This window comes from Helianthus annuus, chromosome 13 (assembly GCF_002127325.2).
Source record: "Helianthus annuus cultivar XRQ/B chromosome 13, HanXRQr2.0-SUNRISE, whole genome shotgun sequence".
Lineage (NCBI taxonomy): Eukaryota > Viridiplantae > Streptophyta > Magnoliopsida > Asterales > Asteraceae > Helianthus > Helianthus annuus.
This window is the reverse complement of record NC_035445.2, coordinates 153,379,442-153,395,390: the sequence shown is the minus strand read 5'-3', so window position 1 is coordinate 153,395,390 and position 15,949 is coordinate 153,379,442. Positions and strand designations below refer to the sequence as shown.

General features: G+C 40.2%; 2 protein-coding genes across 2 annotated transcripts; one reads left to right on the top strand and one right to left on the bottom strand.

The window, feature by feature from the left end:
* Positions 1-2,910: 2,910 nt before the first annotated feature.
* On the bottom strand, positions 2,911-5,454 carry LOC110901961 (glutathione S-transferase T3-like). Its single transcript, XM_035982412.1, has 3 exons — positions 4,990-5,454; positions 4,747-4,918; positions 2,911-2,972 (listed from the first exon to the last, which is right to left on the bottom strand). Exons 1-3 carry the CDS (start codon positions 5,452-5,454, stop codon positions 2,911-2,913), a joined length of 699 nt encoding a protein of 232 aa, XP_035838305.1.
* A 769-nt stretch (positions 5,455-6,223) lies between these two features.
* On the top strand, positions 6,224-15,518 carry LOC110899750 (cytochrome P450 94A1). Its single transcript, XM_022146639.2, has 3 exons — positions 6,224-6,966; positions 8,581-8,931; positions 14,910-15,518. Exons 1-3 carry the CDS (start codon positions 6,248-6,250, stop codon positions 15,394-15,396), a joined length of 1,557 nt encoding a protein of 518 aa, XP_022002331.1. The 5' UTR covers positions 6,224-6,247; the 3' UTR covers positions 15,397-15,518.
* The last annotated feature ends 431 nt before the right edge of the window (positions 15,519-15,949 follow it).

Here is a 15,949-nt window from a genome sequence, read left to right as displayed (position 1 = left end):
TATCATTTTTATATTATATCAGCAGACAACATATATTTTAACTAGTTTATACCTCGTACGTATTGCGGAACAGTAAGCGAAATATTTCTTAATTTAATAATATGCAGATCTATGTTTCGTTTACTTGTACATATTACTCATAAAACGATCTCAATAAAAATTACACTGAGACAAACATAAAAATACGCATGTCAAATAACTTTTGTTTTAATAAAATTTAGAAATTATAAAGTAACTTTATTAAAGTCCAAGAATAGTAGCGGTGCCCACCAATAGCTAACGGTCACTATTCCCTGCGGGTTGATTCATTACGGCAACAAGAGGAAAAGGCGTAAAGATTAAATACTAAAAGGAATAAAAGTAGAGGAACTAAACATGTACACTACCAAAGTTAAAGCAGATGGACTAAACATACATATAAACAAAGTTAACCAATAAAAAGAAACATTCTTTTCTAAAAATAAAGGGGCTAAACACGTATATTAGCGAAGTTGAAGATTTAAAAGTAAAATACAAAACGTGACAATCAATTACTTAAAATAATAAAATTTGAGGGACTAAACACTCATATAAACAAAGTTAATCAATAAAAAGAAACTTTTTTTTTTAAAACAGATGAACTAAACACGTATATTAACGCAGCTGAAGGTTTAAATGTTATATACAAAAAAAATCAATCAATGAGATGATGATAGACAGCTGTCTGACACTATTCCTCCTCGTAGTTTTTGTAGTGTGTAAAAATATACATGTCACTAAATCGTATTTGAAAATAACCAGAACAATAATATTACTAAATCTTTACACATCTAAATTTATGCAAAGTCACATGGGCCGTATTATATATTTTCTTTTATTTTTCTATTAAAAATAATCAAATTTCACGACTTTTCATAACTAAACTAAAAAAATGCAAAGTCACATGGGACATATGATATATTTTCTTTTATTTTTCTAATAAAAATAATCAAATTTTACAACTTTTTATAACTAAATTAAAAAGAAAATTACATATGACTAGTATGTTGATAACATACGATTGATATGACACTATAAATGCCATATGACTCCACGACATGACTAACATAACAAGGACGACGGCTTGTTTGAGTAATTACGTATCATACATGATAACTACATGCGTTTTTGGTAAGGATAAGTAAATGACTTCGAGTCCTGAAATCGAACCAATACTCGTACTGAATTTAAACTCCCAAATTTTTAAACGTAAAGTTTCTTTAAAATGAAGCTTGTTTTGACGTTTAAGCCATAATAGTTGGTAGCATACTAAATCAGAAAAGAACATGATCGAGTAACTTTGAATATGCCAAAACTTTTCCATAGTTACTCACTATTCAAATTTTTTACACATTCAACTCTTATACTCTGCTTATTTAACAACTTTGTCACAAACCTTTTCAATCATTTTTTTTTACTGCTAACACTTTTCCATTTTCAACTTTTTTCATTTTCAAACTTTCCTTCTTTATACTTTTTATATTTTACAATTTTTTTGTTTTACGTATCCGTCTAAATTTTTTGAGTTAACGAGTTGAAATGCGCATACGTGGTTCAACGTTTTTATGTTATTTGTTTTTTTGTTTAACGGCTCCGTCGTAATGCGTTGGTTCTATTAGTTATTCTTTTATATATTTTACGTTTTGCTCTAACTTTTGCGACGCCGCAATACGCATACGTGGTTCAATGTTTTTATGTTTAATTTTTGCTCAGTTTAAAGGTCTAATCGCATAGTAGAAGTCTTAGATACTAGTTTCTTCCAAAACATACTTCATAAGGGTGTACGAAGTGGTTAAACACTTTGAAGTGGCAAACCAAAAAACCGACCACTCAGAGCGCGCCATGTCAATCAGTCAAAAGTGTTTAAACTTTGCTGAAAAATGTTGGCAATGGTTTAAACACTTGCTGAGTGGCAAACTTTTTTTTTATTTTCTGTTTTTTTTTATATTTAAGATAAAATGGAAAAAACATAAACTTTTTAAAAATAAAAATAAAGCATTACATTTTAATTAAAAACTAGGATTAAGATCCGCCCGCGTTGCGGCGCGTGTACATAATAAACATCGAATGAATTGGTCCAAACGTTATATGATGCATTAACCATATGAAAACACACATTTCGACGTATCCAGTTGAACTCAATGTAACCTGTACAAGCATTGTGATTTGATCAAACATAAAGTAAAACAAATTCACATCGAACAATCATAATGTATTATATGTGACCCAACTCATACGTAGAAAACGTAATGGGTATGAAGGAAAATCTGCACATGTAATCGAAAGGGATTAATTAGAGCTTTCGAAAAAAAAAGGGAGAAAAAGAAACCATAATTTGACTCCACCCGGTTCGAAACAAACTTTACGAAACATACATAAAATAAACACGAAAAATATTATATTTGACCTATATCATTTCCCAAAAAAGTTTACATCGAAACGTAGAACAACTTGAATTTATACCAAAACGTACATAAAAATATGCACGTAAAAATGGTTTCTTTAAACGAAAACGTATTGAATTTGACCTGACTCGTCTATAAAAAAAGTTTACGTCAGACTGTAGAACAAATCATATTTATACCTACCCGTACATAAAATATGCACGTAAAAAATAGTTTTTAAGTAAAGGAAGTATAGGGGTAAACCAAAACAAAATATTAGTAAAAAAAATTAATAGGTTAAAATCGTTTGTAAAACAGTGCCAAGTAGCACCAATGTCACAACGGCATCGACTCTCAACATCGTAAAAATAAAATAGAAAAATTGGGAAAAATTACACTGAACGAAAAGCAGATTTAAAATCGTTGAACCACGCACACACGTTACAGTGTGTTAATGCGAAGAAATTAACCAGAAATGGAACACGTAGAAAATAATAACTTAGTTGATCTAGGACCCGCCTGTTGCAGCAAACTTGTCAAAAAGGAAAAAAGGGACACGTTGTGACGGGCCTGTCAAATATGAAAAAATAGAGCAAAAAACGTTGAACCTCACATGCACGCTACGACGTGTTAACTTGCAAAATTTAGAACGAAACGTAAAACTTGCGAAAGATAAAAAAATATGGGTGTCCAAAGTTGTAAATAATAAAGTGTTGTGTTAAATTATAAAAGTTGGAAAAGTTTGGATTAAAAGTAAAAAATTAAAAAGGGTTAAAATACAAAATATGAAAGTTCTTGGGTTAAAAGTGAAAAATCAAAGTTTTTTTTTGAAAAGCTCCCTAAGCTCATGGTACAACCAAGATATGCACAAAGTTGTTGCTTATTTATATATTGAATAATAAAGCATTACATCTTAAATAAAAATAAAACATTACATTTTAAATAAAATCTAACTTAAAAAAAAACTAAAAATCACAAGGCCATCCATATTTTTTTTGCGATCTCACGTTTTCTAGCGAGTGTGATTTCCAACATCGCAGGGTGAACATTGTCGGTAGGCCGATTATACGTCTCCAAGTCCTTGTCGAACTTTGTTTGTCGCAACGCCTCTCGTTGCTCATCCGCCAAGGTCAAATATTTTTCTTCTCGTATACGTTTAATTTCCATTATCTCTTTTTTCATGCCCTTGTACTCTTCGAATTTGTGTGTTATATCTCTTGGATCTTCGTTTCTTGAAGACGGCCCTTTGTCCTTTTTCTCCTTTCTCGTTTGTCGTCTTGGTGGTTGAAGGGGTATGGTCCCGGATCTCGCGTCAGCATGGACCGCGAGTGACCATTACCCTTATCAAAACCCCCACTAACTAACAACCTACTTGTGCCCATGCGGGAACGCGTCGACACAAGGGTTGAATCCAATCTATCTAGTAACAAAGAAGGACTTACATGGAACATGAGAACGGTAGAGTGATGCGACATAGCATCACATCTGGTGTATGAAAACGGAAGTATTCACAGCGATGCGGCATCGCACCGCATCCAGTGAACACTTCTATCAATACAGGAAAGCCTTACCTTAGGCATAGAAGAAGATGAACGTAGCGGTACGGCTGACACCGCACCATACGGACATTTTCGTCACGACAAGGGATGCAGGCAAGACGACGATGCGGCTAGCACCGCATCTCGCGTATTCCTTGATCACAAGTAGGAGACGCGGTAACTTCAGATGTTACCGCACGTAGCGATGCGGCTTGCACCGCATCCTATGTACTCAAGCAAGTGGTACTGACACCACAGTGCAAGTGGCACCAATGGCAGTTACCTGTCAGAGCTACGTAAGCAATGGACTGACGTGGCGTAACCTCCATAACCGACGAGCCTGACACACCTGAAAGGGTGCAGCACGTTGTCAGTCCATCCATCATCATCCTCCTTCACTCCTCGGCTATAAATACCAACCCCAAACCAGGTTTGAGGTATCTTCTCACAACTCTCTCACTACTACTACTATCTTACTTTGCTTCCCAAGCAAACTACTGATTCTCACGCCGGAGAGTGGTAACAAGGAGCACCCCCCACCCCATCCTCCTTGTTACGAGTCACGGCTTGTTTCCTTGTGCAGGAGATCAAACACCGGTGATCCAGCCAGCGATCCTCGAGAGGAAGGGATTAACCCTTCTTGACGAGACCAGTGTGTTAACCCTGCCCGGTTAACCATTGTTTCATCAGTGGTGGTGAAGGATCCTCGTTTATGTCGGGAATATCGAATCCGAATCCGCTCGAGATTTCGACATTCGGTGATCCTCGTGTATAATTTCCTGAATCCGAAGACTTTCTTTTTAAACCCGAACCGGAGCTTTCTTCATTCAACAAAGGTACCGGCGACCATTTTTGATTTGTTCTAACAACCTCCCAAGCCGCAATATGAGCGAAGTCAATTTTTTCTTTGCTTTTGTAATCCTTTAGCGTTTGTTTCATTACATAAGCATCGTCACTCCCGCTAGGACGTAAACGATACTAAAATAATAAATTATCAACAACTAAATCCAAATATTTCGTTAAAAATTAAACCGTATAAAAAAAATTACCGCTTGATGAAATAGACCGTTGAATGTGTTAATTTTTGTTTGCATCGTCATCCATTTTGAGCGAACTTGGTGGTGGGTTCGGTTACTTCCTCCGACCGTTTCATTGTAGTGGTTTAGAACTTTCTTCCAAAACCCATCCGCCTTTTGTTGATTTCCTTTCTTTTTATTCAAAGTGCAATGAACAAAACCTTTTGCTAACGCCTCGTCTTGTCTAGGCGTCCAAGTTTCCCGTTTGGCTTTTGCTTTTCTTTCCGGTTCGGCTACATTTTCGTTCACGAGATTTTCTTCAACCGCAACATCTTCATCATCATCATCTAACTCCTGTTCTTGGGTTTCTTGCACGAACTCCTCATCGGAGTCATGTTGTACGTCTCTCGGTGATTGTGACATTGGGGTTTGAAAAGCAAACGGGTCAAAAGCATTTTGCGCTTCTAGGGAGTATTCATAATAACCGGGTCGAGTCATCGTCGGACCGTGTTGCATCCAATTTTGGGTGGGTTAGGTATCATAACCGAAAGGTTGATGCATGGGTTGGTTATAATAAAACGAAGGTTGGGTTTGATTCGCAAACCCAAGGTGCGGATGAAACGGGACACTAGTACCACCCGAACCACGTTTATCTTGAGCTCTCGACTTCGAACCGGACACCATTTTCTTCTTGCCTTCACCCTTGTTTGAGCCTTCCATTTTTTATAGTGTAATTTTTCAAAATATTTAAAAGTTTTAAATAGTGGATGAGAATGAAGATAGTTGGTTTAGTATTTATAGTGTAATTTTTTAAAACAAAAAATAATTTTTTTTTACCTTGAACGGTATTATTACCGTTGTAACATTCCCCAACGGTCAAAAATTCATTGTTCCCGGGTCGGCAAGTTGTCACCGATTGCTTTTGTTTGCCGCGTCGGCATTGGGTCGGCGGCGGTGTTTGCCGATCGGCAAACCCGTTTGCCGCCCTTTGCCGACTCCCACACCGTACACCCTAATAAAAAGAGTAAAAGGTCATTTTAGTACCTGTGGTTTGAGTCATTTTGACAGTTTAGTCCAAAGGTTTCATTTTTCGTCTGTGAGTCAAAAAAAAGTTTTACCGTTGCTATTTTAATCCACTCGGTTAACTAATTCATCCATTATTTCTATTAACGAGAAATACAGTTCGATCAATTTATATGACCGAATTACCCTTCTAGTTTATATAGTTTATAGAATTACATATAAAATAAATGTTCGACATCATCACTTATCCACAAAACCGTTGACAAAAATGTTCGACATAATCACCACCAACCTCCTCTATCTCCTCATCCTCTCTCTACCAATCCTCCTTCTCTCCACCATCTTCCACCACCTCCCCCGTCACCGTACCACCACACCATGTCCCCAATCCTACCCACTCATCGGCAACCTCATCGGCTTCCTCCGCAACCGCCACCGCTTCCACGACTGGGTCACCGACATGCTCTCCACCACCCCATCTCTCACCCTCCAAGTCAACGGCTTCCTCCACCTCTCCCACGGCATCTGCACCGCCAACCCCACCAACCTCCACCACCTCCTCCGCCACAACTTCCTTAACTACATCAAAGGCCACCGTTACACCACCGTCTTGCATGAACTCCTCGGCAACGGCATATTCAACTCCGACGGTGACATGTGGTCCTCTCAAAGAAAGGTTGCAAGTCATGAGTTCAAAACTAAAGCTTTAAGAGTGTTTATATCGGATACGGTTCGATTGCAGATATCAAACTCTTTGGTTCCTTATCTTTTGTCGGTTGGAAATTGTACAGTTGACTTGCAGCTTGTGTTGAAGAAGTTTGGTTTTGATAACATATGTAACGTTGCCTTTGGGGTTGACCCGTGTTTGTTGACTTCAGGTGTTAAGGATCCTAAGTGTTTGTTGTTTGTTCAAGCGTTTGATGTTGCTGTGGAACATACTTCCTATCGGTTCATGTCTCCGTTGCCGGTGGTTTGGAAGTTAAAGAGGTATGTTAGCGATATATGCAATGTTTTCAGAACCGGACCGGACGTCGAACCGGTCTTCTTACCGGTTGACTGGTCCGACCGTCGGAGGTAAGAACCGGGAGGTGTCGTAAATATTATAAAAATTAATAGGGTTAAATCTGAAAAAATATACTCACCCGGAAGGTATCGTGTGCAATTCTGTTTGAAATTCTGACCGTACAAATCTGTCAGCGGTTTGATTTTAATGGTCGGTTTTTTTTTTATCTATTGGTTGATTGGTTTAAAATTTGAAATTTTAATGAATCTATTTTTGTATAATATTGTGTAGATGTCATTGTTTGTATTTCACAAGAGGTTTAATAAAAAAAATAGAACTAGGATAAGTATTTAAAACAGTATGAATACGAGTTTGTTTGTTTTTTTATTGTTGATAGATAAAGACTTTTTTTCATCGGGTAGAACACAAAAGATATGTTTAATGATGGGGTATATAGAAGAAAGTTTCCTAAGCATAAAAATGTTAGAAGTTTCTAAGGGTATACGGTGTGGTGAGGTAAATGGAAGTGGCAAAGTAGTTTGCCGCGCGACAACACCGCCGCAAACCCCTTTGCCGCGTCGGTTTGGTTGTCGCTCGGTGACATATTGCCGCTCGGGAATCATGAGAGAGAGGGCAGTGTGAGAGAGAGGATAGTGTGGGGTGGGGTCCATTCCAATCTCAACCAATCACACATTTTTTCTTTTTTTTTTTAACAGTTTACCACTTTACCAAGTGTCTAATATTGTCAACACTTTTGAGCATTGTTTACCACTTTGACATGACACACTCTCATTGGTTGATTTTTTAGTTTGCCACTCTCAAGTGTTTAACCACTTCTTATACCCTAAGATATTTGTTTTTTATTTAAGGGCCCAAAGTCTAAACCGCAATTCGGTTTGGTTTGGTTGTGTTGGTTTGGTTTTAATGTTTAACGATTCGGTTTCGGTTTACCATAATGAAAAACTGATACAAATGGTTTGGATCACGGTTTATCCTAAATACCACAAAATTACTAGACCGTGAACATCTCTAATTAGTATGGTAAAAGTAAGAAGCCTATAGGAGACGCTATATGTCCAAAAAAGTTCTTAAAAATCCGTCGATACCATATTGAAAGAAAAAATGTGACACCATATGTAGTTTTGTATACACGTACCATGTTGTATGGTGGAGACTACTAAAGCTAACTCCTTTATATGGTGAAACATTGGGGAAATACGTGGATACTAAAATGGAGTGACTGGTGTAGTTTTAGTTGTTTTTGTTCTTGTATTGTACTATGTTTTCCTAGCTCCTTGGTAGAGTTCCCTTTAAGTATTTATACCTGTTCCGAAAATTCGTACCATGTTATAGTTTTCTTTTGGGTAAATTACACTTCTCGTTCTTTATGTTTGTACCGGATTGCAATGGATAGCTTTTAACTTCAATAATTACAGCTATACTCCTTTATTTGGAAAATACGCCTTACGTCCTGTAACCATAACCTGGTTAAAATTTTCAGTTAAATATTGCATGTGCCTTGCACATGAGGGTATGTTAGTAATTTTCCTTCTATATATAAAAGATCTTTCTTTTTCTTTTTCTTTCATTTTCGCAAGGTTTTTCAACATCGGGAGCGAGAGGAAGTACAAAGAAGCAATCGAAACAGTGAATGAATTCGCTATGGAAGTAATCAAATCAAAAGAAACACAAATTGGTGACAAAACTAACGAAGATTTGTTATCGAGATTCATGGCTTCAAGTTGGGATATGGGGTTTGAAGATGAAGAAAGGAGGAAGTTCTTGAGAGACATTATCATCAGCTTCATACTTGCTGGTAAAGATTCAACTTCAACTGCACTCACATGGTTCTTTTGGCTATTAGACGGACACCCGCATTGTAAACACATGATCCACAAAGAAATATCTATGTTAATGACCTCAACCCACCATATTCATGTTGGTTACAGGCCCCTCAACACACTAGCTATACACTCAAACAAAAACTCACGAATGTATGTATTACTTGTGTGGGATATGTAACTTGCAAAGAAGGAAGGAAACTTGCAGACTTGTATTCAATAATAAAAGAAAAGGGTACATATTCATTAAACAACTAGGCTAATATATATAGCCATACACTTAAACCAACGTGAGAATATTAACCTAAAGAATCGGTAAAAGCTACTGGCCACCTTCCAACGTGCACCACCAACTACCATATAATTCGGTCAACCCTTTTACAAATTCTATCTAATTAATATTATTAAATAAAACCTTAAATATAAAACCCATATGATCAGTCTTCAACAACCAGCCATGCAACCTCCATACGTGAAGACTTATTATTCCATGCATTCCACTTTGCAAATTAATACACTCTAACACATTATCCAGTGATCCGATAACGTGTCGACCCGTGATTCGTAAACTGAACCGATTAACCCAACATTCACCCCCTTAATCGGTTTGTTCATACCACTCGTTCACGACACCCGAATCACCATCTCTTCTCGAACCATCCCGACTTCTACCGGACACCCGACCTTCACCTCGGTCACGTCCAAAGCCTTCTCGGTTCAACCCGAAACAAATCACCACACTTGTAACATGTCACATGGCATCACGTTGGAAACCGTTCACTAACATCATGACTTATCACGGATCAACGACCTCTCCCCGGTCACATCCAAAGCCACACGATTGAACTCCAACGCCATAATGTCACCGTGTTTTCTCCATTCTTTACCTTTTCCAATCACCTTTGTTCAAGAGGCTCTCCACCGACAAAGAAAACAAGCCACCCGCTTCTAACGTTTTCTCACCTTGCAAAACGAGACGAATCCAAAGCCACCTGCTTTGACGGATCCTTTCTGCTCGCTTTTTACGCACATCCGCCGGTCTCCTCTTATCACGAACCAAGCCGATCAAGGCAACCATTCTCACCATCTACTGTTATCACCGGTTGTATACCAGCCGCGCAAACCCGCAACTAACAACCGAACAGCCCCGTTCTTTCTTTGAACATCGCTAACAGCCACGAAACACAAGTGTTTATCACCGGTCACCCCCGTCGTCTTAACCGGTACGTCTACCACAACAACGGCCTACCGAAACACCTTAACGCTTCCGTCTAACGCTGCAACACAGTCCCGAACAGCCACCTGCTATCCTGAAACAGCCCATTTTCCTGCTGCGTTTGCCCCGCAACGACGGGCTAGACCCTTTTTTATGCCTGCCCTCCACCGACCGAGACACCCGCCGGTGGCGGAGGCTTCCTCCGATCTTCAAACCCGCTTCCTACGAGCCCTAGGCTCTGATACCAAATGTTGGTTACAGGCCCCTCAACACACTAGCTATACACTCAAACAAAAACTCACGAATGTATGTATTACTTGTGTGGGATATGTAACTTGCAAAGAATGAAGGAAACTTGCAGACTTGTATTCAATAATAAAAGAAAAGGGTACATATTCATTAAACAACTAGGCTAATATATATAGCCATACACTTAAACCAACGTGAGAATATTAACCTAAAGAATCGGTAAAAGCTACTGGCCACCTTCCAACGTGCACCACCAACTACCATATAATTCGGTCAACCCTTTTACAAATTCTATCTAATTAATATTATTAAATAAAACCTTAAATATAAAACCCATATGATCAGTCTTCAACAACCAGCCATGCAACCTCCATACGTGAAGACTTATTATTCCATGCATTCCACTTTGCAAATTAATACACTCTAACACATTATCCAGTGATCCGATAACGTGTCGACCCGTGATTCGTAAACTGAACCGATTAACCCAACATTCACCCCCTTAATCGGTTTGTTCATACCACTCGTTCACGACACCCGAATCACCATCTCTTCTCGAACCATCCCGACTTCTACCGGACACCCGACCTTCACCTCGGTCACGTCCAAAGCCTTCTCGGTTCAACCCGAAACAAATCACCACACTTGTAACATGTCACATGGCATCACGTTGGAAACCGTTCACTAACATCATGACTTATCACGGATCAACGACCTCTCCCCGGTCACATCCAAAGCCACACGATTGAACTCCAACGCCATAATGTCACCGTGTTTTCTCCATTCTTTACCTTTTCCAATCACCTTTGTTCAAGAGGCTCTCCACCGACAAAGAAAACAAGCCACCCGCTTCTAACGTTTTCTCACCTTGCAAAACGAGACGAATCCAAAGCCACCTGCTTTGACGGATCCTTTCTGCTCGCTTTTTACGCACATCCGCCGGTCTCCTCTTATCACGAACCAAGCCGATCAAGGCAACCATTCTCACCATCTACTGTTATCACCGGTTGTATACCAGCCGCGCAAACCCGCAACTAACAACCGAACAGCCCCGTTCTTTCTTTGAACATCGCTAACAGCCACGAAACACAAGTGTTTATCACCGGTCACCCCCGTCGTCTTAACCGGTACGTCTACCACAACAACGGCCTACCGAAACACCTTAACGCTTCCGTCTAACGCTGCAACACAGTCCCGAACAGCCACCTGCTATCCTGAAACAGCCCATTTTCCTGCTGCGTTTGCCCCGCAACGACGGGCTAGACCCTTTTTTATGCCTGCCCTCCACCGACCGAGACACCCGCCGGTGGCGGAGGCTTCCTCCGATCTTCAAACCCGCTTCCTACGAGCCCTAGGCTCTGATACCAAATGTTGGTTACAGGCCCCTCAACACACTAGCTATACACTCAAACAAAAACTCACGAATGTATGTATTACTTGTGTGGGATATGTAACTTGCAAAGAATGAAGGAAACTTGCAGACTTGTATTCAATAATAAAAGAAAAGGGTACATATTCATTAAACAACTAGGCTAATATATATAGCCATACACTTAAACCAACGTGAGAATATTAACCTAAAGAATCGGTAAAAGCTACTGGCCACCTTCCAACGTGCACCACCAACTACCATATAATTCGGTCAACCCTTTTACAAATTCTATCTAATTAATATTATTAAATAAAACCTTAAATATAAAACCCATATGATCAGTCTTCAACAACCAGCCATGCAACCTCCATACGTGAAGACTTATTATTCCATGCATTCCACTTTGCAAATTAATACACTCTAACACATTATCCAGTGATCCGATAACGTGTCGACCCGTGATTCGTAAACTGAACCGATTAACCCAACATTCACCCCCTTAATCGGTTTGTTCATACCACTCGTTCACGACACCCGAATCACCATCTCTTCTCGAACCATCCCGACTTCTACCGGACACCCGACCTTCACCTCGGTCACGTCCAAAGCCTTCTCGGTTCAACCCGAAACAAATCACCACACTTGTAACATGTCACATGGCATCACGTTGGAAACCGTTCACTAACATCATGACTTATCACGGATCAACGACCTCTCCCCGGTCACATCCAAAGCCACACGATTGAACTCCAACGCCATAATGTCACCGTGTTTTCTCCATTCTTTACCTTTTCCAATCACCTTTGTTCAAGAGGCTCTCCACCGACAAAGAAAACAAGCCACCCGCTTCTAACGTTTTCTCACCTTGCAAAACGAGACGAATCCAAAGCCACCTGCTTTGACGGATCCTTTCTGCTCGCTTTTTACGCACATCCGCCGGTCTCCTCTTATCACGAACCAAGCCGATCAAGGCAACCATTCTCACCATCTACTGTTATCACCGGTTGTATACCAGCCGCGCAAACCCGCAACTAACAACCGAACAGCCCCGTTCTTTCTTTGAACATCGCTAACAGCCACGAAACACAAGTGTTTATCACCGGTCACCCCCGTCGTCTTAACCGGTACGTCTACCACAACAACGGCCTACCGAAACACCTTAACGCTTCCGTCTAACGCTGCAACACAGTCCCGAACAGCCACCTGCTATCCTGAAACAGCCCATTTTCCTGCTGCGTTTGCCCCGCAACGACGGGCTAGACCCTTTTTTATGCCTGCCCTCCACCGACCGAGACACCCGCCGGTGGCGGAGGCTTCCTCCGATCTTCAAACCCGCTTCCTACGAGCCCTAGGCTCTGATACCAAATGTTGGTTACAGGCCCCTCAACACACTAGCTATACACTCAAACAAAAACTCACGAATGTATGTATTACTTGTGTGGGATATGTAACTTGCAAAGAATGAAGGAAACTTGCAGACTTGTATTCAATAATAAAAGAAAAGGGTACATATTCATTAAACAACTAGGCTAATATATATAGCCATACACTTAAACCAACGTGAGAATATTAACCTAAAGAATCGGTAAAAGCTACTGGCCACCTTCCAACGTGCACCACCAACTACCATATAATTCGGTCAACCCTTTTACAAATTCTATCTAATTAATATTATTAAATAAAACCTTAAATATAAAACCCATATGATCAGTCTTCAACAACCAGCCATGCAACCTCCATACGTGAAGACTTATTATTCCATGCATTCCACTTTGCAAATTAATACACTCTAACACATTATCCAGTGATCCGATAACGTGTCGACCCGTGATTCGTAAACTGAACCGATTAACCCAACATTCACCCCCTTAATCGGTTTGTTCATACCACTCGTTCACGACACCCGAATCACCATCTCTTCTCGAACCATCCCGACTTCTACCGGACACCCGACCTTCACCTCGGTCACGTCCAAAGCCTTCTCGGTTCAACCCGAAACAAATCACCACACTTGTAACATGTCACATGGCATCACGTTGGAAACCGTTCACTAACATCATGACTTATCACGGATCAACGACCTCTCCCCGGTCACATCCAAAGCCACACGATTGAACTCCAACGCCATAATGTCACCGTGTTTTCTCCATTCTTTACCTTTTCCAATCACCTTTGTTCAAGAGGCTCTCCACCGACAAAGAAAACAAGCCACCCGCTTCTAACGTTTTCTCACCTTGCAAAACGAGACGAATCCAAAGCCACCTGCTTTGACGGATCCTTTCTGCTCGCTTTTTACGCACATCCGCCGGTCTCCTCTTATCACGAACCAAGCCGATCAAGGCAACCATTCTCACCATCTACTGTTATCACCGGTTGTATACCAGCCGCGCAAACCCGCAACTAACAACCGAACAGCCCCGTTCTTTCTTTGAACATCGCTAACAGCCACGAAACACAAGTGTTTATCACCGGTCACCCCCGTCGTCTTAACCGGTACGTCTACCACAACAACGGCCTACCGAAACACCTTAACGCTTCCGTCTAACGCTGCAACACAGTCCCGAACAGCCACCTGCTATCCTGAAACAGCCCATTTTCCTGCTGCGTTTGCCCCGCAACGACGGGCTAGACCCTTTTTTATGCCTGCCCTCCACCGACCGAGACACCCGCCGGTGGCGGAGGCTTCCTCCGATCTTCAAACCCGCTTCCTACGAGCCCTAGGCTCTGATACCAAATGTTGGTTACAGGCCCCTCAACACACTAGCTATACACTCAAACAAAAACTCACGAATGTATGTATTACTTGTGTGGGATATGTAACTTGCAAAGAATGAAGGAAACTTGCAGACTTGTATTCAATAATAAAAGAAAAGGGTACATATTCATTAAACAACTAGGCTAATATATATAGCCATACACTTAAACCAACGTGAGAATATTAACCTAAAGAATCGGTAAAAGCTACTGGCCACCTTCCAACGTGCACCACCAACTACCATATAATTCGGTCAACCCTTTTACAAATTCTATCTAATTAATATTATTAAATAAAACCTTAAATATAAAACCCATATGATTTAGTCTTCAACAACCAGCCATGCAACCTCCATACGTGAAGACTTATTATTCCATGCATTCCACTTTGCAAATTAATACACTCTAACACATTATCCAGTGATCCGATAACGTGTCGACCCGTGATTCGTAAACTGAACCGATTAACCCAACAATTCATCCGTTAAATCTCACATTCGACGACTTGAAAAATTTGTATTACCTACATGCGGCTCTATCAGAGTCTATGCGACTGTTTCCACCAGTGCCAATAAACTCTAGACTGACGGTGGATGATGATATACTACCCGATGGTACATTCGTAGGAAAAGGGTGGTTTGCTGATTATTCGGCTTATGCAATGGGGAGAATGGAGAGATTGTGGGGGTCCGATTGTAGGGAATTTAAACCCGAAAGATGGTTGGATGATGATGGGATGTACCAACAGTTAGATCAGTATAAGTATCCGGTTTTTCATGGGGGGTTTAGAATGTGTTTAGGGAAAGAGATGGCTTACTTACAGATGAAGTCTGTGGTTGTGGCTGTCATGCATGAGTTTGAGATTGAGGTGGTTGGCGGTGGTGGGACGCCAGAGAAGATGGTGGAGCCGCCGTATAGTCTGTCTCTTCTTTTGAATATGAAAAACGGGTTACATGTTCGACTAAAGAAGAGGCAACAATGAGTACCTGGAATGCTGCAAGAGAAAAGGATGAGTGGTGATATTAGTTCCAATGACTTTGTTTTTGAGTGTTTTAGTGTGGACTTGGAACAATATAAAATCAGACATAAATTTTTGAAGTTTTAGGTGTAAGAATTGCAAAGTTCTAGGTTAAAAATAAAAATATGTGGGGTTAAAAGTAAAAAGAAAAAACATTTTTTTAAAACCCTCAAAACATGAGATATAACACCCCCATACACAAAAATATTGCAAATTAATAGTATATAAACGTAGAAGTAAGTTAGTAAGGCCATCCGTAGTCATAAAGCCCCTTGTGGGGCGTTATGTGACACGTGTCATGCCACGTTACACGGCGGCTTTATTTGGCGTTATATCACTAGAGCCCGTAGTCATAAAGCTCCTACCCATCATTAACTAATTATTAATTTTCAATTTTATTAATTAATTATAAAAAACCTTACTTGTTTGTGATTGGTCAAAAGTTTAAAAGGAACCTCCATAACGCCGCGAAATACATGGCGCCTCCCCCCTTTTTGCACCATAACGCCACCCGTTG

Bases quoted from the DNA above. Each gene is read 5' to 3' on its own strand.
- LOC110901961 (XM_035982412.1), bottom strand. From the start codon at position 5,454: ATGACTCGACCCGGTTATTATGAATACTCCCTAGAAGCGCAAAATGCT. The intron at 4,919-4,989 runs GTAATTTTTTTT...TTATTATTTTAG, and splicing joins ACGGTCTATTTCATCAAGCG to TATCGTTTACGTCCTAGCGG. The intron at 2,973-4,746 runs GTTTAAAAAGAA...CATATTTGACAG, and splicing joins TGAAGAAAGCTCCGGTTCGG to GCCCGTCACAACGTGTCCCT.
- LOC110899750 (XM_022146639.2), top strand. From the start codon at position 6,248: ATGTTCGACATAATCACCACCAACCTCCTCTATCTCCTCATCCTCTCT. The intron at 6,967-8,580 runs GTATGTTAGCGA...CATTTTCGCAAG, and splicing joins GTGGTTTGGAAGTTAAAGAG to GTTTTTCAACATCGGGAGCG. The intron at 8,932-14,909 runs GCCCCTCAACAC...GTTAAATCTCAC, and splicing joins CATATTCATGTTGGTTACAG to ATTCGACGACTTGAAAAATT.